Source organism: Passer montanus, unplaced genomic scaffold, assembly GCF_014805655.1.
Source record: "Passer montanus isolate IOZ18808 unplaced genomic scaffold, ASM1480565v1 scaffold23, whole genome shotgun sequence".
Classification (NCBI taxonomy): Eukaryota; Metazoa; Chordata; class Aves; order Passeriformes; family Passeridae; genus Passer; species Passer montanus.
The window spans coordinates 5,216,231-5,235,234 of NW_024366926.1; the positions used below are offsets into that span (position 1 = coordinate 5,216,231).

General features: G+C 37.0%; 1 protein-coding gene across 3 annotated transcripts in view; it reads left to right on the forward strand.

Moving 5' to 3' along the window:
- The window catches only part of GRID2 (glutamate ionotropic receptor delta type subunit 2), a 680,978-nt gene that overhangs the window by 133,460 nt on the left and 528,514 nt on the right, over nt 1-19,004 (forward strand). For all 3 annotated transcript variants that reach the window (XM_039710747.1, XM_039710749.1, XM_039710748.1), the window contains exon 2: nt 5,385-5,540. In XM_039710747.1, coding sequence (XP_039566681.1) covers nt 5,385-5,540 — 156 coding nt within the window. The remainder of the gene's footprint in view (nt 1-5,384; nt 5,541-19,004) is intronic.

Genomic DNA, 19,004 nt, shown 5'->3' on the forward strand with positions numbered 1-19,004 from the left:
CAGGGGGTGGAGGAGTTCAACTGCCTTCATACTGCAACGACAAAATGAAGCTTGCTGTGCTGTTTCTAAAACTTAATCTGCTTAAAAGACAAAGGCAAAGCGTGCTGTTTTCACTCCATTGACTAAATCAAGATGTGATTGCACATACTCAGCTGCCTGTTGGTCAATAGAGAAGCTTAACAGCAGCTCGGAATGTGTCACAATGAAATTTAGGGTCCAGTTGTATGAGTGCATGCTGAAAACCATGATAATGGGAGCTGCATGTGCAAGGCAAGGTCTCTGTGTGTGACCTCCGAAATTCCTACATTACTGCAGCCCCTCTCTATAACTTCTGCAGTCCCTCTTGTTGTTGTTGACAATTCTACCATCATAATTGGCCAACTAAATCTGCATGCATATATTCTGTAAATCAGACGTGATAGGATGTAATATACCCAGATATTTGCCACTATAGTTAAAAATGAATGTCTGGTTGGCAATATTTATATCAAATCCATTCACGTGGCCTAGAAATAACATGAGATTTGGTTCTATGCTGTGTCTGAGGATCTCAAATACCAGTTTTAGGCCTCTAGAAATTAACGCTTCCTAACCTTGTGATATTGGGGAGCTGGACCTGCGGAAATGAGCTCATAGATCTGAAGGACATTTCAGATGAGCTTTGCCATGAAAAGTCAAAACTCTCAGCTTCCCATTCTGAGCATTAACAGCATGGCCATCCTTCTCCCAGCAGCACTGTTAACTTTCTCATTCAGAATAATAATTCAATAACAGCAGTTGAGAAAACGCAGTGGAATTGGATTCAGACACTGGAAAAAGTTGGCAATATCAGTGGCACAAAGAATTGTCATAGAATCAGGAACTGCTGAGAACATGAGATAGTCACTCAAAAGGTTTCTATGTTAACTTTCCTATTTTCTTCCTTTTCTGTCCAAAAATTCCTGAAATAGAGTAAATTACTGGGTAAGGCATATATGGCTTTTATTGGTGAGGGCAGTGTGTGCAATGTTAGAGGGTGAAAATCAAATGTTCTGAAGCTGAACTGTGACCTCAATTCACAATGGCATTTAATCCATGTGCTCTTTGAAATAAGGTACTTAATTTTCTGAGACTAATATGGGACACTGAATCCAGAAATGTCATACTTTCATGTGTAATAAAATTTTAGCACTCAGGAACACTTCAAGAAGTGGACTTTTTCCTTTCTTAGTTGATAGATGAACAATGGTTTAAATATCTTCTTGCTTCATCCTTGAAATCATGATGCATTTCTCTCACATTCATTTTTGTTTTGTGGACTGATTCCACAAGACTGCTCAAATAGCTGTAGAAATAGCTGATAATATCTAATTTCAATTTTTGTGTGTGTGTGTATGGGTCAGTAAGATGAGGGATCTTTGAAAAGCCATTCTAATGATGTTCTTGGTATCTGAACTTTTGTCAATTTTTCTGATTTGGTCTTTGTTAACTTAAAATGACAGATTTCTGGTGGCATGGCTGACTGCAAAAGAGATAGTTAAATGCAAAGAATCCCCTGCTAAACCACACGACATAATTGATGTGCTGAGGGTTTTTAAAAAGCCAGGAAAGAATGTTTGTGCTGTCCTCATCCAGATTCTGAAACAGAGCTGGAAGTAATGACATGATAATAAAACAGGAGGGGAAAACTGGTGCAGAGTGGTTGCTGTGTCAGCATGTCGGCTCCCGATGCAATCATGGCAATGCTCCTTGAGCACAGTTAGAAATGACATGTTCAGTGTGAGGCCACTTCCAGCTGCGATGAGCATCGGGGCTGGAAGAGAAATGAACAGCATTGCTTTTGTATAATTTTGAAGACTTTCTCCCTTTTTAAGTAGTGTTGTTCCATCGTTCTTCTAGAGAGTGAGTGCCTTAAAATATCGATAGAAATAATTTTCCTTTCCTCCTCAGCTGTTATTACTTTCTGCAACAATTTTTCTTATGGCCGAAAGGGTTCATGTGCTCTAAGTTAGTTTGTGGTCATCCCAGTTCTCTCATTTCCAGCTCTAGATGGAGAGATGAGAGAGCATATAGGTCTCACTAGGGAAGTAATTTTAAAGTCTGATACCCCTTATTTGTTCATTTGTGTTGCTTGACTTGGTTGAATGACAATATTTTGAAGAACACACATAAAAACTTCAGGCCTTGGCAAGAAAATATCATACCTCATACGTAATGTTTAAGTTATCCTTAAAGTTAACCTTAAGGTAAGGGTTGCATATTGAGCTAGAGGTAGAAATTATGATATATCTCTTTCACATCAGAAAGATCAATCTGGTAAACTAGAAGATAATTTCTGAAATGGCAGTGAAAGGAAAATATTCCAGCAGTGTTAGCACTGTCCAAACAATCCCTTCCATCTTTTCATTCAAATGGCTTTTCTTTTAAAAAACAAGCAAAAGTAATATGTCTTCCACCCCCCTCTGTAATATGGACAGATATATAGACACATGAAAAACAGCTGAAACAGGGACATACAATTATATATATGTGGGAACAGTAACAATTCTTAAATGATTCAGGGATTTTGTGGCTTGACTTGATTTTGTTTTTAGGCTTTCAATTTTATATAACAACTGAAATTAAATTTTGAAAATCAATTAAGTAATAAAATTTCTCTTATCACTTGGAAAGTGTAAAGCATGTGCTGCTGTGCACTGCCATCTCCTGAAAGGAACACTGTAATCTTTATTATATCTTAAAAAGCTTTTTGTGTCAAGAACTTAGATAGTCTAATGAATAAGGCCTGAGTTTCTAAAGGAAAATAATCAAATTCCTGCTTGGATACTCGGACATGAACTATGTTTTTTTGCAGTTCACCTATATATCTATGTGTTTTTCTTAGGGAGATACTCCTACACTAGAACATGTATGATGTTGTTTCTATGAGGTAATTTCTTTCAAATGTCAGATACAGTATTGGTCATAGGAAAAATGTTGAAATTTGTGTCTGAAATATGGAGCCATAAAAACATAAGCAGTGGTCAGAGCAAAGGTGGAGGTGTTGTGCTCAAGTGAGAAAGAGCAGCATTTGTGAAAACAGCATGGAGTTTGATCTAACCCAGTCCCTTACACATTCAGGTGCTGCCAGAGGTATGGTTGCTTTCAGGCTGAGAAACTGGAAAAAAGCTTAGGAGTTTATTAGGAATACCTGAGTGTGAAAGAAGGACAAGATTGTAAAGAAGGTCATCTGTTGAGAACCTGGGTAGATTCACCAGTCCAGGATTATCTTGGCAGCAGCCCTCAGTTGCCCAGGGGAAGGGCAAAGGTGCTTTTTATGAGACACATGCAAAAGAAATGTAATTACTTGGGGCTTTGCTGTATCCTTTACTCAGTAAATGACCTGGGTTATTTTGGGGACCGAGCCAGACTTAAGATGGTATTTCCCATCTGTTGAATGAGAAGCTGTACTCTGTGGTGTTGGCTGGAAGATCTTTATTTTGCCATGCTGTTCTGCAGCACAGTCGACAGCTGCCCTGTGTGCGCATGAAATCTTTGTATGTTCACTTGACAGTATAGCATTTGTGGCAGAGTTACTCTACAGGGAAAGAATTTGAATAATTGCTATAATTATTTTCTAATTCTTTTTTCCCCCTTAATTTTACCCTTGTTACTAAGTAGTCATGTAGAATCATTCCTTCAAATATTTGCAGGACTGTGTCTTTATTATTAGTATGGGTGTAACCCCCAAGTGAAGCCTGTGCAGGTTTGGTTTGAGTTCCAGAGGCAAGAAACATGTTTTAAGATGTGTCTTGGACACAGTTTTTTCCCCCTTAAATGCTGCATGTATCCACAAATAGCTATTTTGTGGAGAAGACAGGGTTTGTAACATCTTACATACCGAGAGTGTTCTCGGCCATGTGCAACTTTACTTTATGGAGATAAATAAAACAAGGGAAAATGGAACTGGCGGCAAGGGGAAAAATGAATGTTTTCAACTGAGATTTACACAGAGATGACAGGTGAATGAGGTGGAGAGGTAAGGAACAGCTGTTCCAGATGGTAGGAGCTTCAGGAGGGAAAATGCTGGAGTCAAAGCGGTCAGACTGTAGGAAGAGATGATGCTCATGAAGGATGAGTGGTGCTGGCAGGGAGATGAGTGTCAGAGGTCAGTGGGAAAAACACAGGAAATACTGTGTATGAAGTTTATTTGTCTTAAAGTAGCTGTTTCATCCAAATGAATAGTTTTCAGTTCTTTCCAGCTCTGATTACAGGTGCTTACCTTCAGTGATCAGCATTTTCTGTTGTCTTTGTTTGCCTTGACACATTTACTGCCTTAGCTGAGTTCTGTACTGGCAACAGACACTCAAGAATAAATAAATACTGTTTTCAAAAGTCTGGTTTTAAAGCAGCCTTGCTGTCTAATCTACGGCCTGAGACTGAAAGCTTTAAAGGTGCTTGAAAATCTAATAGCCTTGATTTTCAGGTTTCAAACAATCTAGCGTTTGTCATAGGACTTTTCGAGCCATCTCTGGATAAATAGTTCATACAAAAAGCTAGTGTAAAATGATAGGAAATCAGTGATGCTAAAAGTGAAGTTATAGTTTAAAGAAAAACTGCTTAAAACCTCTGGATTAGTTTTAGAATTCTTTTTCAATACACCTGAAGAACTGGCTAAATGAGAGTTAGTCACTCTCACTCTGCTAGATCCTCTTGAGTTTATTGGTTCCCTGTTTATAATGTTCTGCTTAAATGCTTTGAAGAAATAGGCAGAACAATCACTTTCTGTGAGATTTATAAAGGCAGTACTTATTTTAATTAACCATTTAAATTTAAATTTCACTTATTGACTTCAAGAGTCACACAATTAGCTGGAATTGTTGTTTTGCAAATCCTAGAGGTATTACACTTGAAATAATTTGTATTGGCTGCTGACCTCTCTATTGATTGTGGGGTGTCAATTCTACCTTGTTTTCCCAGTGCTGCTACATTTTTAGGCTTATTCTCATGTTGTTTGAACTTTCTATTTCTTAATTGTCAGTAGACACGATGTTAAATGTAGATCCTAGCCCACTGTAGTCATTCAATATATTAAACGGCACCTTTGGAAGATACTCAAGTCTCATTTCATAGCCATGTTCTTATACAGGTCATTTGCTTTGTGCCTAACTAGTTCTCCCCAATATTTCTAGCTGGCATCAATGCTTCGCTTCAATATATGTCTTAAATTATGTCAGAATGCAAAAATTCTGTATCTTGTGGAGCAACTTCTGGGCTCTGTATAGAGAGAAGTTCTTTTAAGGAGTGAGGAAGGGATGATATTCTAGCAAAGAAATGTCTTAAGTGCTATGATTAATGCTTTGGGATACTGCAGATGAAAGGTGCGATGTGATTTTTTTTGTTCTTTTTCTTTCTTTCCTCCACAGGGGCAATTTTTGATGAATCTGCCAAAAAAGATGAGGAAGTTTTTCGAATGGCAGTAGCTGATCTCAACCAGAATGATGAAATCTTACAAACAGAGAAAATCACATGTTCAGTGACATTTGTGGATGGCAACAACCCTTTCCAGGCAGTTCAAGAAGGTAGGACAACTAAAGAGATTTCCTGTTGTTGTTTCTGCTGTGATATGCAAACGATTACGTTGATAGTTTCTTATCTTTATGGGAATTTGTCATTTTTGTTGGCTTCTTTTTATGTGAAATATCAAACAGTGTATTTAATTTTGGTTTTAGCTGCTTCAGTTTCTGTTGGTCCTATTGACTTATAGCTGCAAAGTCAGCTTTTATCTGTTTTCTATTTATAGGTTATTGAAATGTGGTAAACAAGTCAGGTGCACTTACTTTTTCCACCTTTTCCAGGCTGTTTGGAAGTTACTGTCAAAATGATGACTACTTCCTACTACTTTTTGGTTTACTTTTGGGCAACTAATGGCAATTTGTTGGGAAACAAAGGTTGCTGTGTGGATAACCTTTTCAGCCCACCCACCTGAGAAGGTTACCTGTTGTAAAGAAGGGATTAGCGATAACCTGAAGATTCCGAAAATTGCCTGTGCCCAATACATGATGTTGTTCTTGGCCTGTCCTTTGTGTCATTCCACAATTACTGGACAAGGATGATGACATTGCTTTGGGCTCCTGTGATGGTGGCAGGATGATGAGAAAAAATATTTGAAATCCCTCTGAGCTGGATTAGTAAATCACTGGTGTGACTGAGCAGTTCTCTGGGAAGACCTCTGGGAGAAGTCTTTAGAAATATGGATTCAAATTTGGGTTTAAGCATTTGTTATTTCTTTCCTGTTATGGAACAGTAACTTCTGCCTGAGATGCCAAATTATTTATTTCAGTTATATTACTAAATTTTTCTTAACAACAAAACTAAATTTTGATGATTTTCTAGCTCTGTATAGACACTGCAGATTTAAGGGAAATAGGCAATTAGTTGTTCCAATATTTGTAAAGTTAAAGGTTTGTCTTGAATGGATTATTGGCAAGGCAATGCTAATGAAAGTCTTTAATGCTTATTTTGTTTGGGTTTTTTTTTACCAATGCCATTTTTAATTTTTCAGAATTTAGTGATTTAGTATTTTTTTTGTTAAATTTTACAAGTAGATAGATCTGTGTAATGAGAAGCATTGCAGTCTCTGCTTGATATGACTGAAGCAGTAAAAGACAGGATTTTGAGAGTATTCCAATTAGAATCAGTTCCATCTCTTTCAATCTGAAAAGGCTAACATAGAAACTGGAACTACTCATACTTTTAGAGTTCAGAGGGGAAAATGAGTAAGTGAACTCCATCCTTTTAAGATGCCTTTGACATTGTTGGGATTTAAGGGGTTTTTTTTTGTGGTTTTTTTTTTTTTTTGGTTTTTTTTTTTTTTTTTTTTTTTTTTTTTTTTTTTTTTTTTTTTTTTTTTTTTTTTTTGTTTTTTGTTTTTTTTTTTTAATCCAGGATGGCAAATGCTAGTTGATGCTCTATGCTTAGCATTAATTAACTCTGAAACGTAGCTATTTATTTCCTGTATCATTGTGGTGGAGTAGTTGCAAACTATTTCATGAAGTTATATTTTAAGTACCTTATTTGTGCCCTTATTTTGACCTAGCAGAGAAACTAGGAATGCCTGGTAAAGTAAAACCATCCAAAGGAGTTAATGATCCAAGATTTGAATATTCAATTATTATTTTATGCCAGAGTTGTGTTAGTTGTTGTTGAAAGTATAGTCAACATTTGAAATGTGGATGTAGCAGATTTGACATAAATTTCATTACCATCTGGTGGGGGAGTAAAAGGTCTCTTATGATATTGATGAGTTCAGTGTTTTCCAGTAAAAACTGTTTCTTGTAAATGCATGGTCAAATACAGCTACATGCCTAGCAAATATCATATTCCCGATTTTTTTAAGGGCCCTGTATTTTGTTCAAAATAATCCAAGTGAAAAAACCAAGGTTTTCATCTTTTACATGAATGTATTGGTGACATTTTGTTTGTTAAGCTATTTTACTGCAGTTAATGTGTTTTAACTGGACACAGGCAGAAGCTCCAGTGTAATAATTGAATTACTTTGCATCAGTTTCTTGCCTTTCTTCTTTTCTCTCTATCTCTGTATCACTCAACCCTTGCTCTTAATTGTATTTCTTACAGGTGTTAGTAGCAGGGAAGGGGACCACTCTAACTTTTGCCACATGTTGGCAAAAGTGCCATATTGGCATTGTTTACAACTTGGACAAATGTTTAGCAAAAATACACTGTACTAAACACCAGGAGAAAATGTTCATTTAAACATTCAGGCTGTTCTTGTCTTGTAGTTGTAAAAGAGATACTAGAACAAGACTAAATCTCATCTTTTTCATGTATGACATTCAGTATTCTCAAGCTTGCCTTTTTCATGCTAGAATGACCCTTTTCTTGGAATCATAATACTATTGAGTCTGAGGTCTGTGGTCTCTATCAAGCACAGCCTTAATGGGAAAAAATATACTATTAATTTAATTTACTATTTGCTACTTTTAATTATTTTTATATGAACTGCTTCAAGATTGCTTTGTTTCAGGCCACAATATCTGGAGTTTTTTAAAGTTTGACTTATTTCTCATTGTATAAAATACAGAAGAGCTTTTAAAATCCCCAACTTTTAGTGCTTGGTAAAATGCTTATTTAAAGCATTAGATTCATAATAATGGCTTAAAATTGGTCTAAAATTGGTCTAAATTTGTCTGTAAACTGCCCTACTCAGTCAATAGAGAAGGATAAAGAATTTGCCTAGGACTGTGAATTTCAAAAAACCAAGAAGTTATGAGCAAAGATGTCATGAAAGAAGACATTAGATGCAGAGTTATTTTTTGTAATGATTCAGTAGTGGACAACCTGGGAAATGTATTTCACTTCATTAGTGAAATTGGAAAGTAACTCCCAAACAATGTAAACAGAAATAATCAGGCACTTGATTATGATTTTGTGATATAAAGATAAATAATTTGAGATGCCCCTGTGGAAGTTGCAGCCCCTGAGATTTGTCACAGTGATACCTGTGGCAATGTCCAACATAGCAGGTTCCTTCCTCTCCATTTTTCTTTCTTCAATATAAAATGCTTCACAATATTTATAGTGTTCTTCCGTGCGATGTCTCAAAATATTTGTGTGCTTGTGTGATTGAGAGAGGGAGAATATTGTGATTTGGCTTTTTTATGCTTTGCCCACATTGGGTACCGCAAAGAATAAGCCAGAACTTTTCTTTGTATATAGACATTAAAAGAAGTAGGGATAGTCAGGTATTGCATGGTAGCTAGGCAGTGATTTAGCACCATGAAATAAGGAATTATGATCCAGATCCACACTGGTGCTAATAATATATATTAGTATAATCTTTACTTCCTTTCCTGTGAGACTCCAATTTACAGCAGTATTTAAATAGGGGTGGGACAGGGCTTCAAAAGGGTTTGAGTTCTACATATACTTAAACTGTAGGTTTTGGGTTTTTTTTTTAAAGACATGCTTCTCTATTTCTTTTCAATCAACTCTTTCTTTCACTGGGAAATTTGTTTGAAATAAATACAACACTTATTTTCTCATTTGTCAGAATATCTCCGTGTTCTCTTATCTTTCTCTTAATTTTATTATGCTTGTGCGTACTTCAATACACACTAATAATTAAAGCTTTAATTTTATGGTTCGGAGCCTGCTGTTTCCCTCAGTCCTTAACTTATCATTAGTAGTACAACCATACAGTTGCTGAATGGCTGATGGAAAATGTGTGATGGCCTTTGCGTTTCTGTGGCAAGGGAAGGGTTGTGGCTTTGGTAGCTTGGACCAGACTTAATACTTGGGCTCGTGCTGATACTCATCCTTGGGCAGCACAGTTTCCTCAGCCCTCATGCTGCCATTTCCACTTGCTCACTGAGAGTTATGGAGCAAACTCTGCAGGAGTTTGCAGTGCTTGAGGCATCCATGGCATCTGGAAAGTAGTCAGAGCTCGGTCCAAGATGTGTGTCGTCCTTGGAGATCCATTGGCAATGTTTTAACCTCATGGCAAACACTTTATTTTCGTGTAGTGCTGGTGGATTTTTTCATCTTACTCCTAACTCTTTTTTAAAATCTTCTTTTGATGATCTATTTTCCTTATCTTGAATGATAATTCTATAATAATCCAATGTTCTATAGTTTACCTATAACACGTGAAAGGTTTGACTGAAGCTGTTTGAAATTAACTTTGTTGAACACATTTTCCTATTGCAATCATATATGTGAGACTTGTTTTTCTTTTTTTTCCTAACCCAACCTTTTTGTCATTCAGGGTAGTCACCAGAGTATGCTTACAGACACCAACTCAAGCCTTCGTAATGGCTTTTGAAAGCTTATTGTGATCAGTGAAGTAAATAAGCCAGTGAGTCATAACTAAATGGGATTCAGCTGTAGAGCAACAGAGGTTTGTAGGGCAGCAATATGTATGAAGGTCACATGCAGGATTTTATTCAAACAAAGTTTTATGGTCAGAAATTAGAACCTGATGGATACATCTGCTTTGGCCCTTGGGACTAGATGAGTGTAATAAGATTGTCCTTTCCCATTTCTCTGATCACTGTAGAAATCTGTTTAAATCCACAGATTTCATGGGCTGCTAAACTTTCTTTCACTTTGTCACTTATTTCTTGATATTTCTCAGCCTTCCTTGTGCTTTTTATTAACCAGTACGTTTGGTTAGAGATTAAACCTTTACAGGGTTGAACTTCTCCACTTCCCCTCCATTGCATTTCCTATTTTGCTTTTTATTTCCTGATAAAATAGATTTGCATGTGAAAAGATATACTGAGGAGGAAGAAAAAAAAATCAAGTTGTATCTGAGCTATAAAAACTTGAGGAAGAAGAGGAGGAGAAGCATTTCAATAATGATATAACATTCCTTTGTAAAATCAGAAACTGTCGGAAGTGTTTGCAATTGGAAATTGCTTCTATCATGAGCACTTCAGATAATATGATAGGAGATCTTTTGAATTACCTGTCCTCCATGCTTTCTCGTAATGTACTTGTAGTTGCAGCACTTTTCTCTGTTCAAAAGGTGCTGGGTGAGGAGCTTACTCCCTTACACAGGCTTTGTTCTCATTTAAGTCTTCCTAACCCCCCAAAATCAATCAGATCTCCAATCTGCATAAAGGTACCATGGGAGTCCAAGTGTTGACAGCTTAAGAGAAAAAATCTTGCTACACTGGTGATAACATCCTGACAGTTGGGAAGGCAGTGGTTGCATGGGAGGAGATCAGGGAGAAGGGAGGAGTATGCACTGATCAAAGTAGAAAAGGGACATGTAATAGAGATTTTGTTTAGGATGTGCATTTAATACATTTACAGCAATGATTTCAAAGCTCTCCTGACCTTTCTTTGTTCTGAGTAGATTACTTCTAGGCATACTGGAGGCTGTAAAAAAGAGGTCAGATTTTTTCTCAAAAAGGCCTCAGAGTGGTTCAGCTGATGCAGTAATTGCAAGATTTCCATCACTCTCCAGGCTCTGGGTTTTGAGCCCCAATATTTTCTAGCTCCAAATTCTTTCTGTAGTAATGTTTTCTTCTATTGTAAGACAGTTTCCATTATCTTTGTTTCCAGTTTGAAAGCAAACTCTGGCAGCTGTATACTGCACTAGACTGTCAGATACTTTAAGATTAAAACCGTTTCTGCTCAGCTCCAAAAAATTCCCCCAAATCCACATGAAAAAAGAAATTTAAAAAAATCAGCCTAACAAGAATGGCTTTTTTCAGGCTAGTTTAGTGAGAAATTAAGCTATAGATATTATGGTGATTGAAGAGCCTTCTCTGCAGTAGGCTTTCCAAATTGCTGTGCCAAAGAGGGGAGGAAAGAGCATTACTCCAGCGCAGGCTAGACAAAATCCTTTAGTTGCTGTTATCCAGGTTTGTGTCTCGAAGTGCCTAAACCCTGCTGAATGTACACTTTATGAATGCTGCTTGTTTGTTGTGGTTGAAGGAAAGAATGCTAGTGTTTCTATGGAAACCACTTTTCTTCAGGTGGCCAGGAGACCCAGTAACATCCCCTGTTACACTTGGCTGCGCTGCAGCATTCAAATGCAACACTGTGACTGAAGGTGTTTGCACAGGGCCACACATTAAACCAAGGACTTTGGTGCTTCAGAGTTTGCATTACCCCCACTATCTCTCTGGGGTGTTTCCCCCACCCTCCCTCCCCTGCTTTCTCATAACTTGAAAACAGCAGGAGTGATTTTCCTAATGCTGATGCCATTTGCCATTTTCAGTTGCCAAAGTTTGGCTTGACTTACTTTTTATGGCAGATTTTGACATTTTTTATCAGAGCTTCCACTTTCAAGTGACAGGCAGGGATTTTAATGGGCTTGAAAGTCTGTTGCTTGAAAAGCATGTGACTGTGAGACTATTAACCTCTAACCCCTTTTAAAAAGGTGTATCAAATAAATTAATAAATACCCCCTTGACAAGTGTGATGCCTTTTGATGGCAAGGTGCAGAGTAAATTTTATCACATTTCCATAGGAGAAGCTGGACAGGTTGCTATTTTGCAGTACTTACTCTTTAAATCTAGATTGGATCATTTCTGATTTTGCAGTAGACGTGTTTCCACTTGCAGTTCACAAGTGCCCAATATGTGTTTTCATACATTAAGCACAGAGCTTCATTCTGCTGTGTTAATGTACTCTGACACACTGCTAAGGGTTTACTTTTGAGAGAGCTATGCAGATGGTGATGTGATTAAATAATATCAGTTGTACGTTTAAACGTTTAAAGCCACTGCGCCTGGAGGTTTTTGGGGTGTTGTAACAAACAGAAGCATAGAGACAAAGCAAATGAGAGATGCTTCATCTTCCTAGATGCCAATTATTTAACTAGCACCCTGAGCTATCAGTCCCCTAAAGTAATCTCCTTAAATAAGTAACAGGCACACTATCTGGGTTTCCTTCTCATATTTTTTGTGAAGCAATGTCCATTAAAATTACTAGAACAGTCAATCATCTGTGTCCAACCAGACATGTATATTCCCAGACAGGCCTCACAGCCTGCAAGCTTGCAGCAGGTTGTGGCTACTACCGAGCAATGAACTGCTGCATTCAGCTGCTTTCTGCTCTATGGAGTCCTCCTGAGTCCTCTCATAACCTTAATTGGAGATTTTACTTTTGTTTTCCTGGCTAAATTCTATAAATTAAGTGAAAGTCACCAGGTCCTTGTTTCACCATACAGTTTAAGTAAAAACATGGCTCCAACTCCTTGCAGATCCATATTTGCTTTATCTGTCTATTTCAGTGCTTGTCTAAAAGTCAGTAGAGTTAATTAATTTCAATTAATTTCTTAATTTAATTCTCCCCTTTGAGCCTTCCTTGCTCTTCTTAATTCTCTTCTCAAAAATATTTTATTTCATCTGCAAGCTGGTTTTGTTATAACCTGTTAGCTCTTTGGTCACTGTCTTCTTAATAAGTAGACCAGTCTGTATTTGAGGCAATTGGGTATTTGTGTGCTTCAAATAATTTTAAACGTACTCCTCTCTCTCTATATATATAACCAGAGACAAAGTGTACTTTATGGAGGACAGTGGTGTTTTAAAATCTAATTTTGGTAATGAGGAAATGAGCCATGACAACTCTGGAGGTGAAGCCTGAAGTGAATTATGAAGGTCATTCTCTTAGATGGGAAAATTAATTATATTTTAGCTTGGTTCCCTGTTACTTAGACCCTTTGTATTGTACACTACCAAGTAATTTTGACTAAATATCAATTTATGAAAAATTATTCTGGCAAAAGAGTGCAGTTACAGGGACAGATTTGGAAACGAGGAAAAATTTTATTAAAACACTGATCATATTGGAAAACCATAACCTAACCTTTTGTGTTATCTTTTAAAAGGATGCCTGCTGTGGGATTTTAATGCTCATTCATTTTGACTATCAGTGGGTCTTTAGCTCCTCTGACTACAGGCTCTTCTGAAACTTGTTTTTCTCCTTAAAATCCAATCTTTTCAAGTTCTTCATTGTGTAGTCTGAAGGAATATTTGAAGTGAGCCAAACCACTCTGAAGGATGCAGCCACTAAGTGCAGCGCTTGGAGAGGGCAGATGAAACAGGTAGTGTTGATGGTAGTTAAAAAACATTTACTCTGAGCCTGGAATAGAAATGGGAGTCTTGCAGATCCTTTCATGTTCTGTTGACATACGAGTGGGAGTTTGGGCTTGAAATCTTTATGTAAGAGTATAAAGAATTAACACATGGGGCTTAACTTGATGTGCAAATTAAGCACCTGCTTAAAGGCCTTCCTGAGCAGGGATATACTTAAGCAATCCCAAATCAGTGACTTAATTTTCTTTGGCAGCTGGTATTCATTATTTTGTTTACTTTAAGGGCTTATTTTCTCCAGCAACTTGTAGATCTTTGCAGCATTTTCACATCCTGCACCTCTGGTTGTCCGAATGTGCCAGGTGGCTGTAGCTCCTCTGGTATTGCTGAAAGCAGACAATATGGCTGCAGGTCATGGCTGTGTTTTGTGACATCTGGAAGAAAGTTTGAAATGACAATGAATCTTCAAGAGTGCCAGGTCACAAAGCACAGCTAAATAAGTAAAAGCCTGCAGAAATTTGTCTTCTGACACTACGTTTCACAACAAGAGCGTTGTGATGTACAGGGCTTGGTCATCAGAGTACCAGAGAGCTGCACTCAGAAATTGCAGTTTCATGTTACAGGTAAACAATTTATGTTCCTCCCATCCCTTTGTGACCTGCTGCAGGAAAGGAAGCCAGCAAGAAGCTACTTTCTTTTTCAGAAATATTATGTGTCTTTAGTAGCAAGCTGTGGCTCAGTGGCAAGCCCCGTGATAGCCAGCCCTTGCTAAGGGCACGGGAAGGGAGCGCGAACTCCCCGTTCCAGGTGCAGCCAGATGTTGGAGCAGCTTGCTCTAATGTTGGATGCCAGGAGCTGAAAGTAAATGATTGTTAGTTGTCAGATACAGAAAAAAAACCAGCCGCCCTAAGAGGACAGACTTTTGCACTTCTGAAATGCCATTTCAGTGAAAAAAGGTAGGAAAACTTTGCTTCCTGAACAGAGAAGATGAATGTTTTGAGAAAATGAAATCCATTCAGACTTACCAGGAGGTTAAAAAAAAAAAAAAGTTGCCTATGTTGTAACAGTTAACATTCTCTTTAATGAGTGCCACCTGAAGAGTGAGGTGATGCAAAATAGGGAAGACAAGACAATGTCAAGACATGGGTAAAAAGACTTGTCAAGACACTGGTAAAAAGGCTCACTAGTTCTACTTAAAGCATAAAGTCTGAGTTTCTTCCTGAGGTCTTAGCTAATCCTAATTTTCTTATAGAAATGAAAAGGGGGTAAATTGGTACAGATAAAGGAATAATGCAACTTTCATTTGTTTAGTTTGCCTTAAAATGCATTTTTTCCTTCTTAATTTGGAACTGGTGCATCAGATGCTGAGCCAAAATCTTATTATTCTGTGTGCTTAACTGGTTGAGTTCCACACATCATGGAGTAGAAACTGGCTACTGTGGTGAGAGCAGGAAAGAGTCTAGAGATACCTATGCAACATAGAAGCAAGCAGCACCTAGCTCAGTTGGGTTAGAAAAACACAGTGACGTTGATTTAGAATAGAAATAACTGAGTGTGAAACAAGCCTCTGAAAGCACTAACTTAAGAAGAATGTCTTTAAGTAATCTTCTTGTCTTTGTTTAGCTGGCATTGAAAGATGTATTCTACCTCATCTTTATATTAAGAAAACCCAAAAAAATCCCCACAAATCAGGAACAAACTATAGAGGAAAATATTTTCCTGTATTTGGGGAAGGATAGTCTTTTCTTTGTACCCTTTATTAGTTACAACTACTTTTTTTCTTAATACAGAAAATATACCTTTCAATTGAAGATAACCGCATTATATTGAGAGTTACTAGGAATTCTGCTGTTGTTGGGATATTTTTTTCATTGAATTTCATTATCTGGAGGATTAACATTTCGAAAGGTCAGCATCCAGGGAAGCTCCATGCGCAGTTATTGAGTGGCTCTGTGAGTCCCACTCAAGTCACAATTTTTTAAGCATAAAACATACTTCTTTTTCCATATTTCTCTATCTACCATGGAGAATTTCTCTAACATTATTTTGTTTATTTTTCTTTTCATTTTACTCATGCTTCAAACTTTCTTATTAAAATTTAGTGTGAAGATTTTGGGGTTTTTTTGTCAGAAGGAAGAATAAATGGTCATAATTCATGCAAAGTATTACTTAAACTTTTTGTCAGCTGAGCCTTTAGATCAGTAAGACTTGTTTGAATTTGGCTCTGAATCTTCACAGACAAAAGTTCCATAAAAAACAATTTGACAGGTATGATGTGTTCCATAACATCAAAATTCTCAGGAATTGGTTTCTGCATATGGAAAGCAGTGGACATAACAAATGGGGCTGGCTATACCTTGTCTCAGTTACTCCTTTTAATGAACTCGGCAAGAAAGGCAATGTGATTTAACACACCTGTTTTTACAAGTTCTGTAATATTAAGATTCCTTGGAATTTGAGCACAACTAGTTTCAAAACTCCAAAACGTACTTAGTAAATATGTTTGGTCATGACAAGATTATCTAAGTTCAACTTTTGTGTTAAGTCTTTACACTAGGTTGATACGTTTAACATATTTGCCAGTTTACATTTATTTCTCATCCTTGCGTAATTTTTGGTTTTTTTGCTGCTCAGACATTCATTTCATGTGCAGTCTAATGTGATGAGAGAGTTAGAAATTTCTATGTATTTGCAAATGTTCCTTGTGGAAACTCCAGGGAGTATGGGTAGTGAATGTACAGGATCATGTTCTATTCCTAGCCAGAACAGACTCTGGAGTAGCACAGATGGTATCTGGAGCCTCCTTTGGCAATTGCTGATGCTCAAGCTCTGACATGAACTATGCTTAAAGAAGAGTTTTGGACTTTCTTCTTTGTGTGACACAACATCAGTTGCTGCTACAATTAGGATGACTTTGAAAGACATTTCTTGGTCAAACCTATCAACAAGTTCATGTTCTGTGATGTTTGTAAGGAGTGCACCTTGAAAAACAGACATTTGAATGTGGAAATGGGCAGCTGAAAGCAGCAGCTTCCAAAAGCATGAGAAAGCTATAGTCCTTCCTGCACTCTTAAGAGTATTCTTAAAACTAGTTACACATCAGTGTATTAGTTTTTAAACTTCAATTTATATTCTGAAAATTCTATCTATATAATAAGACTAAGTTTTTGTTATTTTACAGTATTTCTTTATTACTTTAAAAATTGTCAGCATCTAAGTGTTGGTCCCATGTATCTTCTTTGTGAGAGTTCTAAATTCCAGATCTTTCTTTTGTTTATTTTTTTTTAATTTGGCATTTTGAAATATGTTTTCCTCTGTGTTTGTGCTCTGTGCCTTCAGCTTGTGCACTTTGTGCCTTTATAGACCCTATTTTGGGACTGCAAAAGGTGTTCTTGAAGAAAACCTTTTTGTGAACAAACTTGCACTCACCTCTTGTGTTAATGGCAATTTAAGGAGAAAGGCTCAACTTTTCTTCCTGTCACCAGCAGTAATAGTGACTCGGAAGTTTGTGCCCTTTTATTTTTCATATCTATTAATGTTGAATGCAGGGACCAACTCCCTGAAGGTGTAGAACCTTCCTCATTGTCTATTCATTGGCTTCAGGAGTTGGATTTTGGTAATCCTTGTGGATCCCTTCCAACTTGGAATATTCTGTGTTTCTTTATCTGAACTGGAGAAGTAATTTATTTTGCAACATGAAAAAAAAAGTAATTTCAGAAGTATCTGTGGATGAGTGATTTCCTTTGATAATGAAAAGCAGAATTTTGAGTACTTCATGGGAATTCGTGTATTGCTGAACTACAGTACCTTCTTCCACAAACAGCTTCTAGAGAACTTCTTGAGCTTTCCTTTAAGGGACGACCTCTTCCATTCTTCTCTCCTTGCTTAGTATATTCTTGTTGGTTATTTCTAGATTGTTATTGCTTGCATCTGCAAGTACTTGTATCTGGCCATTTTTGATGACATGTTGATATAAGAATTGAGAATAAAAGTACTTGTCTTTATCCAGCTTTATGAATATCAAAAACTCTTCACTCTAAATTACCTCTGAAAATCAGTATGGCACTAATGCTTGGAAGGGTGAGGCTCAGCAAGTCTTTCTGATAACTTGTGATCAGTTGTGTATAATAGCAAGCTGGAAAATATTACATGTGAAAAAAATCCATCGGCTCAACAGTGTGTCTGTTACAGTGATTTTATTCAAAGTCAAGGCTTTGAAAATAGAAACAAAATAACATTAATAAAACTAGGTTGCTGTAAGGTTTTCTGCGTGAAATTTCCTTGCTGCTGAGATCTTGGTGGGGTGTCACTTCTCAGCAGAATTAATTTCAAACTTAAACTCAGATTCTTCGTATTGCAAAAGGGCATGCAATATTAGTAAAGATAGTTTAAATATGTGCCATGTAAGGAGGGTCTGTCAAAAGCTAACAGAAACAAAGTAGGAAATGAGACAAACTGTTATTGTATGTTTTCAGATAAGATTTCTTTCTCACAAATTGACAAGCTCTGAAGTATGCCACTGATGTGTAGGAAAACAGTGAGGGATGCTAAAAAGTGAAGAATATGGAAGGAGTATTTCAAGATTTGTTCATGCCTTTCCAAACATGACTGATGTGCATGTTAGAATGCTGTGGTGTTAAGACTAGAGATTTTGATAAACTGTCCAAACGACAAATGCAAAAAGTTTGATGACTTCTTAAATGCTTTTTCTGGAAGATGCAGAAGCCAAGTTAACAAAAAAATAGGTGTTTATTGTCTGTATCACAGTAAAAATGGCTTGAAGACCACCTTCTCTGCACCCTCCTGAGATTTTTCAATGGTACTGGTGATATATACTGGAGCCACTTGGGAAGCAGTACAGGTTTTGTTGCAAGACTCACATTACTTATATAAGAGAACTTGAACATTTTTGAGAAACAAACATCCCAGCTTGAAGGAAAAGATCTTTTAATGAAATTTTTGGTGAGATGACTGCGTCTGCATCTCAACAGATCTCTACTTTTTACTCAGCTGCAGGATTACAGAGTGAATGTAAGTTCTCTTATCTAGGAAATTATTGGTTTCTTCAGCTTTTTTAATTGCTCTGTTTCTTGAGGTGAATTAGGATGGCTATTTTGATTTCAAAAGAGAAGTGTAAGTCTTGACAATCACACTACTGTTCAGATTTCACAGACTTGGAGAAATTGAGAACTTTTTGGAGTGACTGTGTTTGGTTACTGGAGAGGTTAACAGACTTTTTGATTAAGTCAAAAGAATTTAGTTCTAAATAATTATCTCCTGGAGAGAGCTGTGCTCCATAAAGGATACAGAAAAGCTGGAGAAAGAAACAACACAGATTTTTTTAATTTTTTTTTTTTTGTATGCAAGAATCGTTCTTTTTGGAGTGTGGAGAGGAACGAATTTCAGCCTCTGAGGGCCTCACTTGTTGACGCACAGAAGAACTTATGCAAAATTAACCACACTTAGTTTAACTAA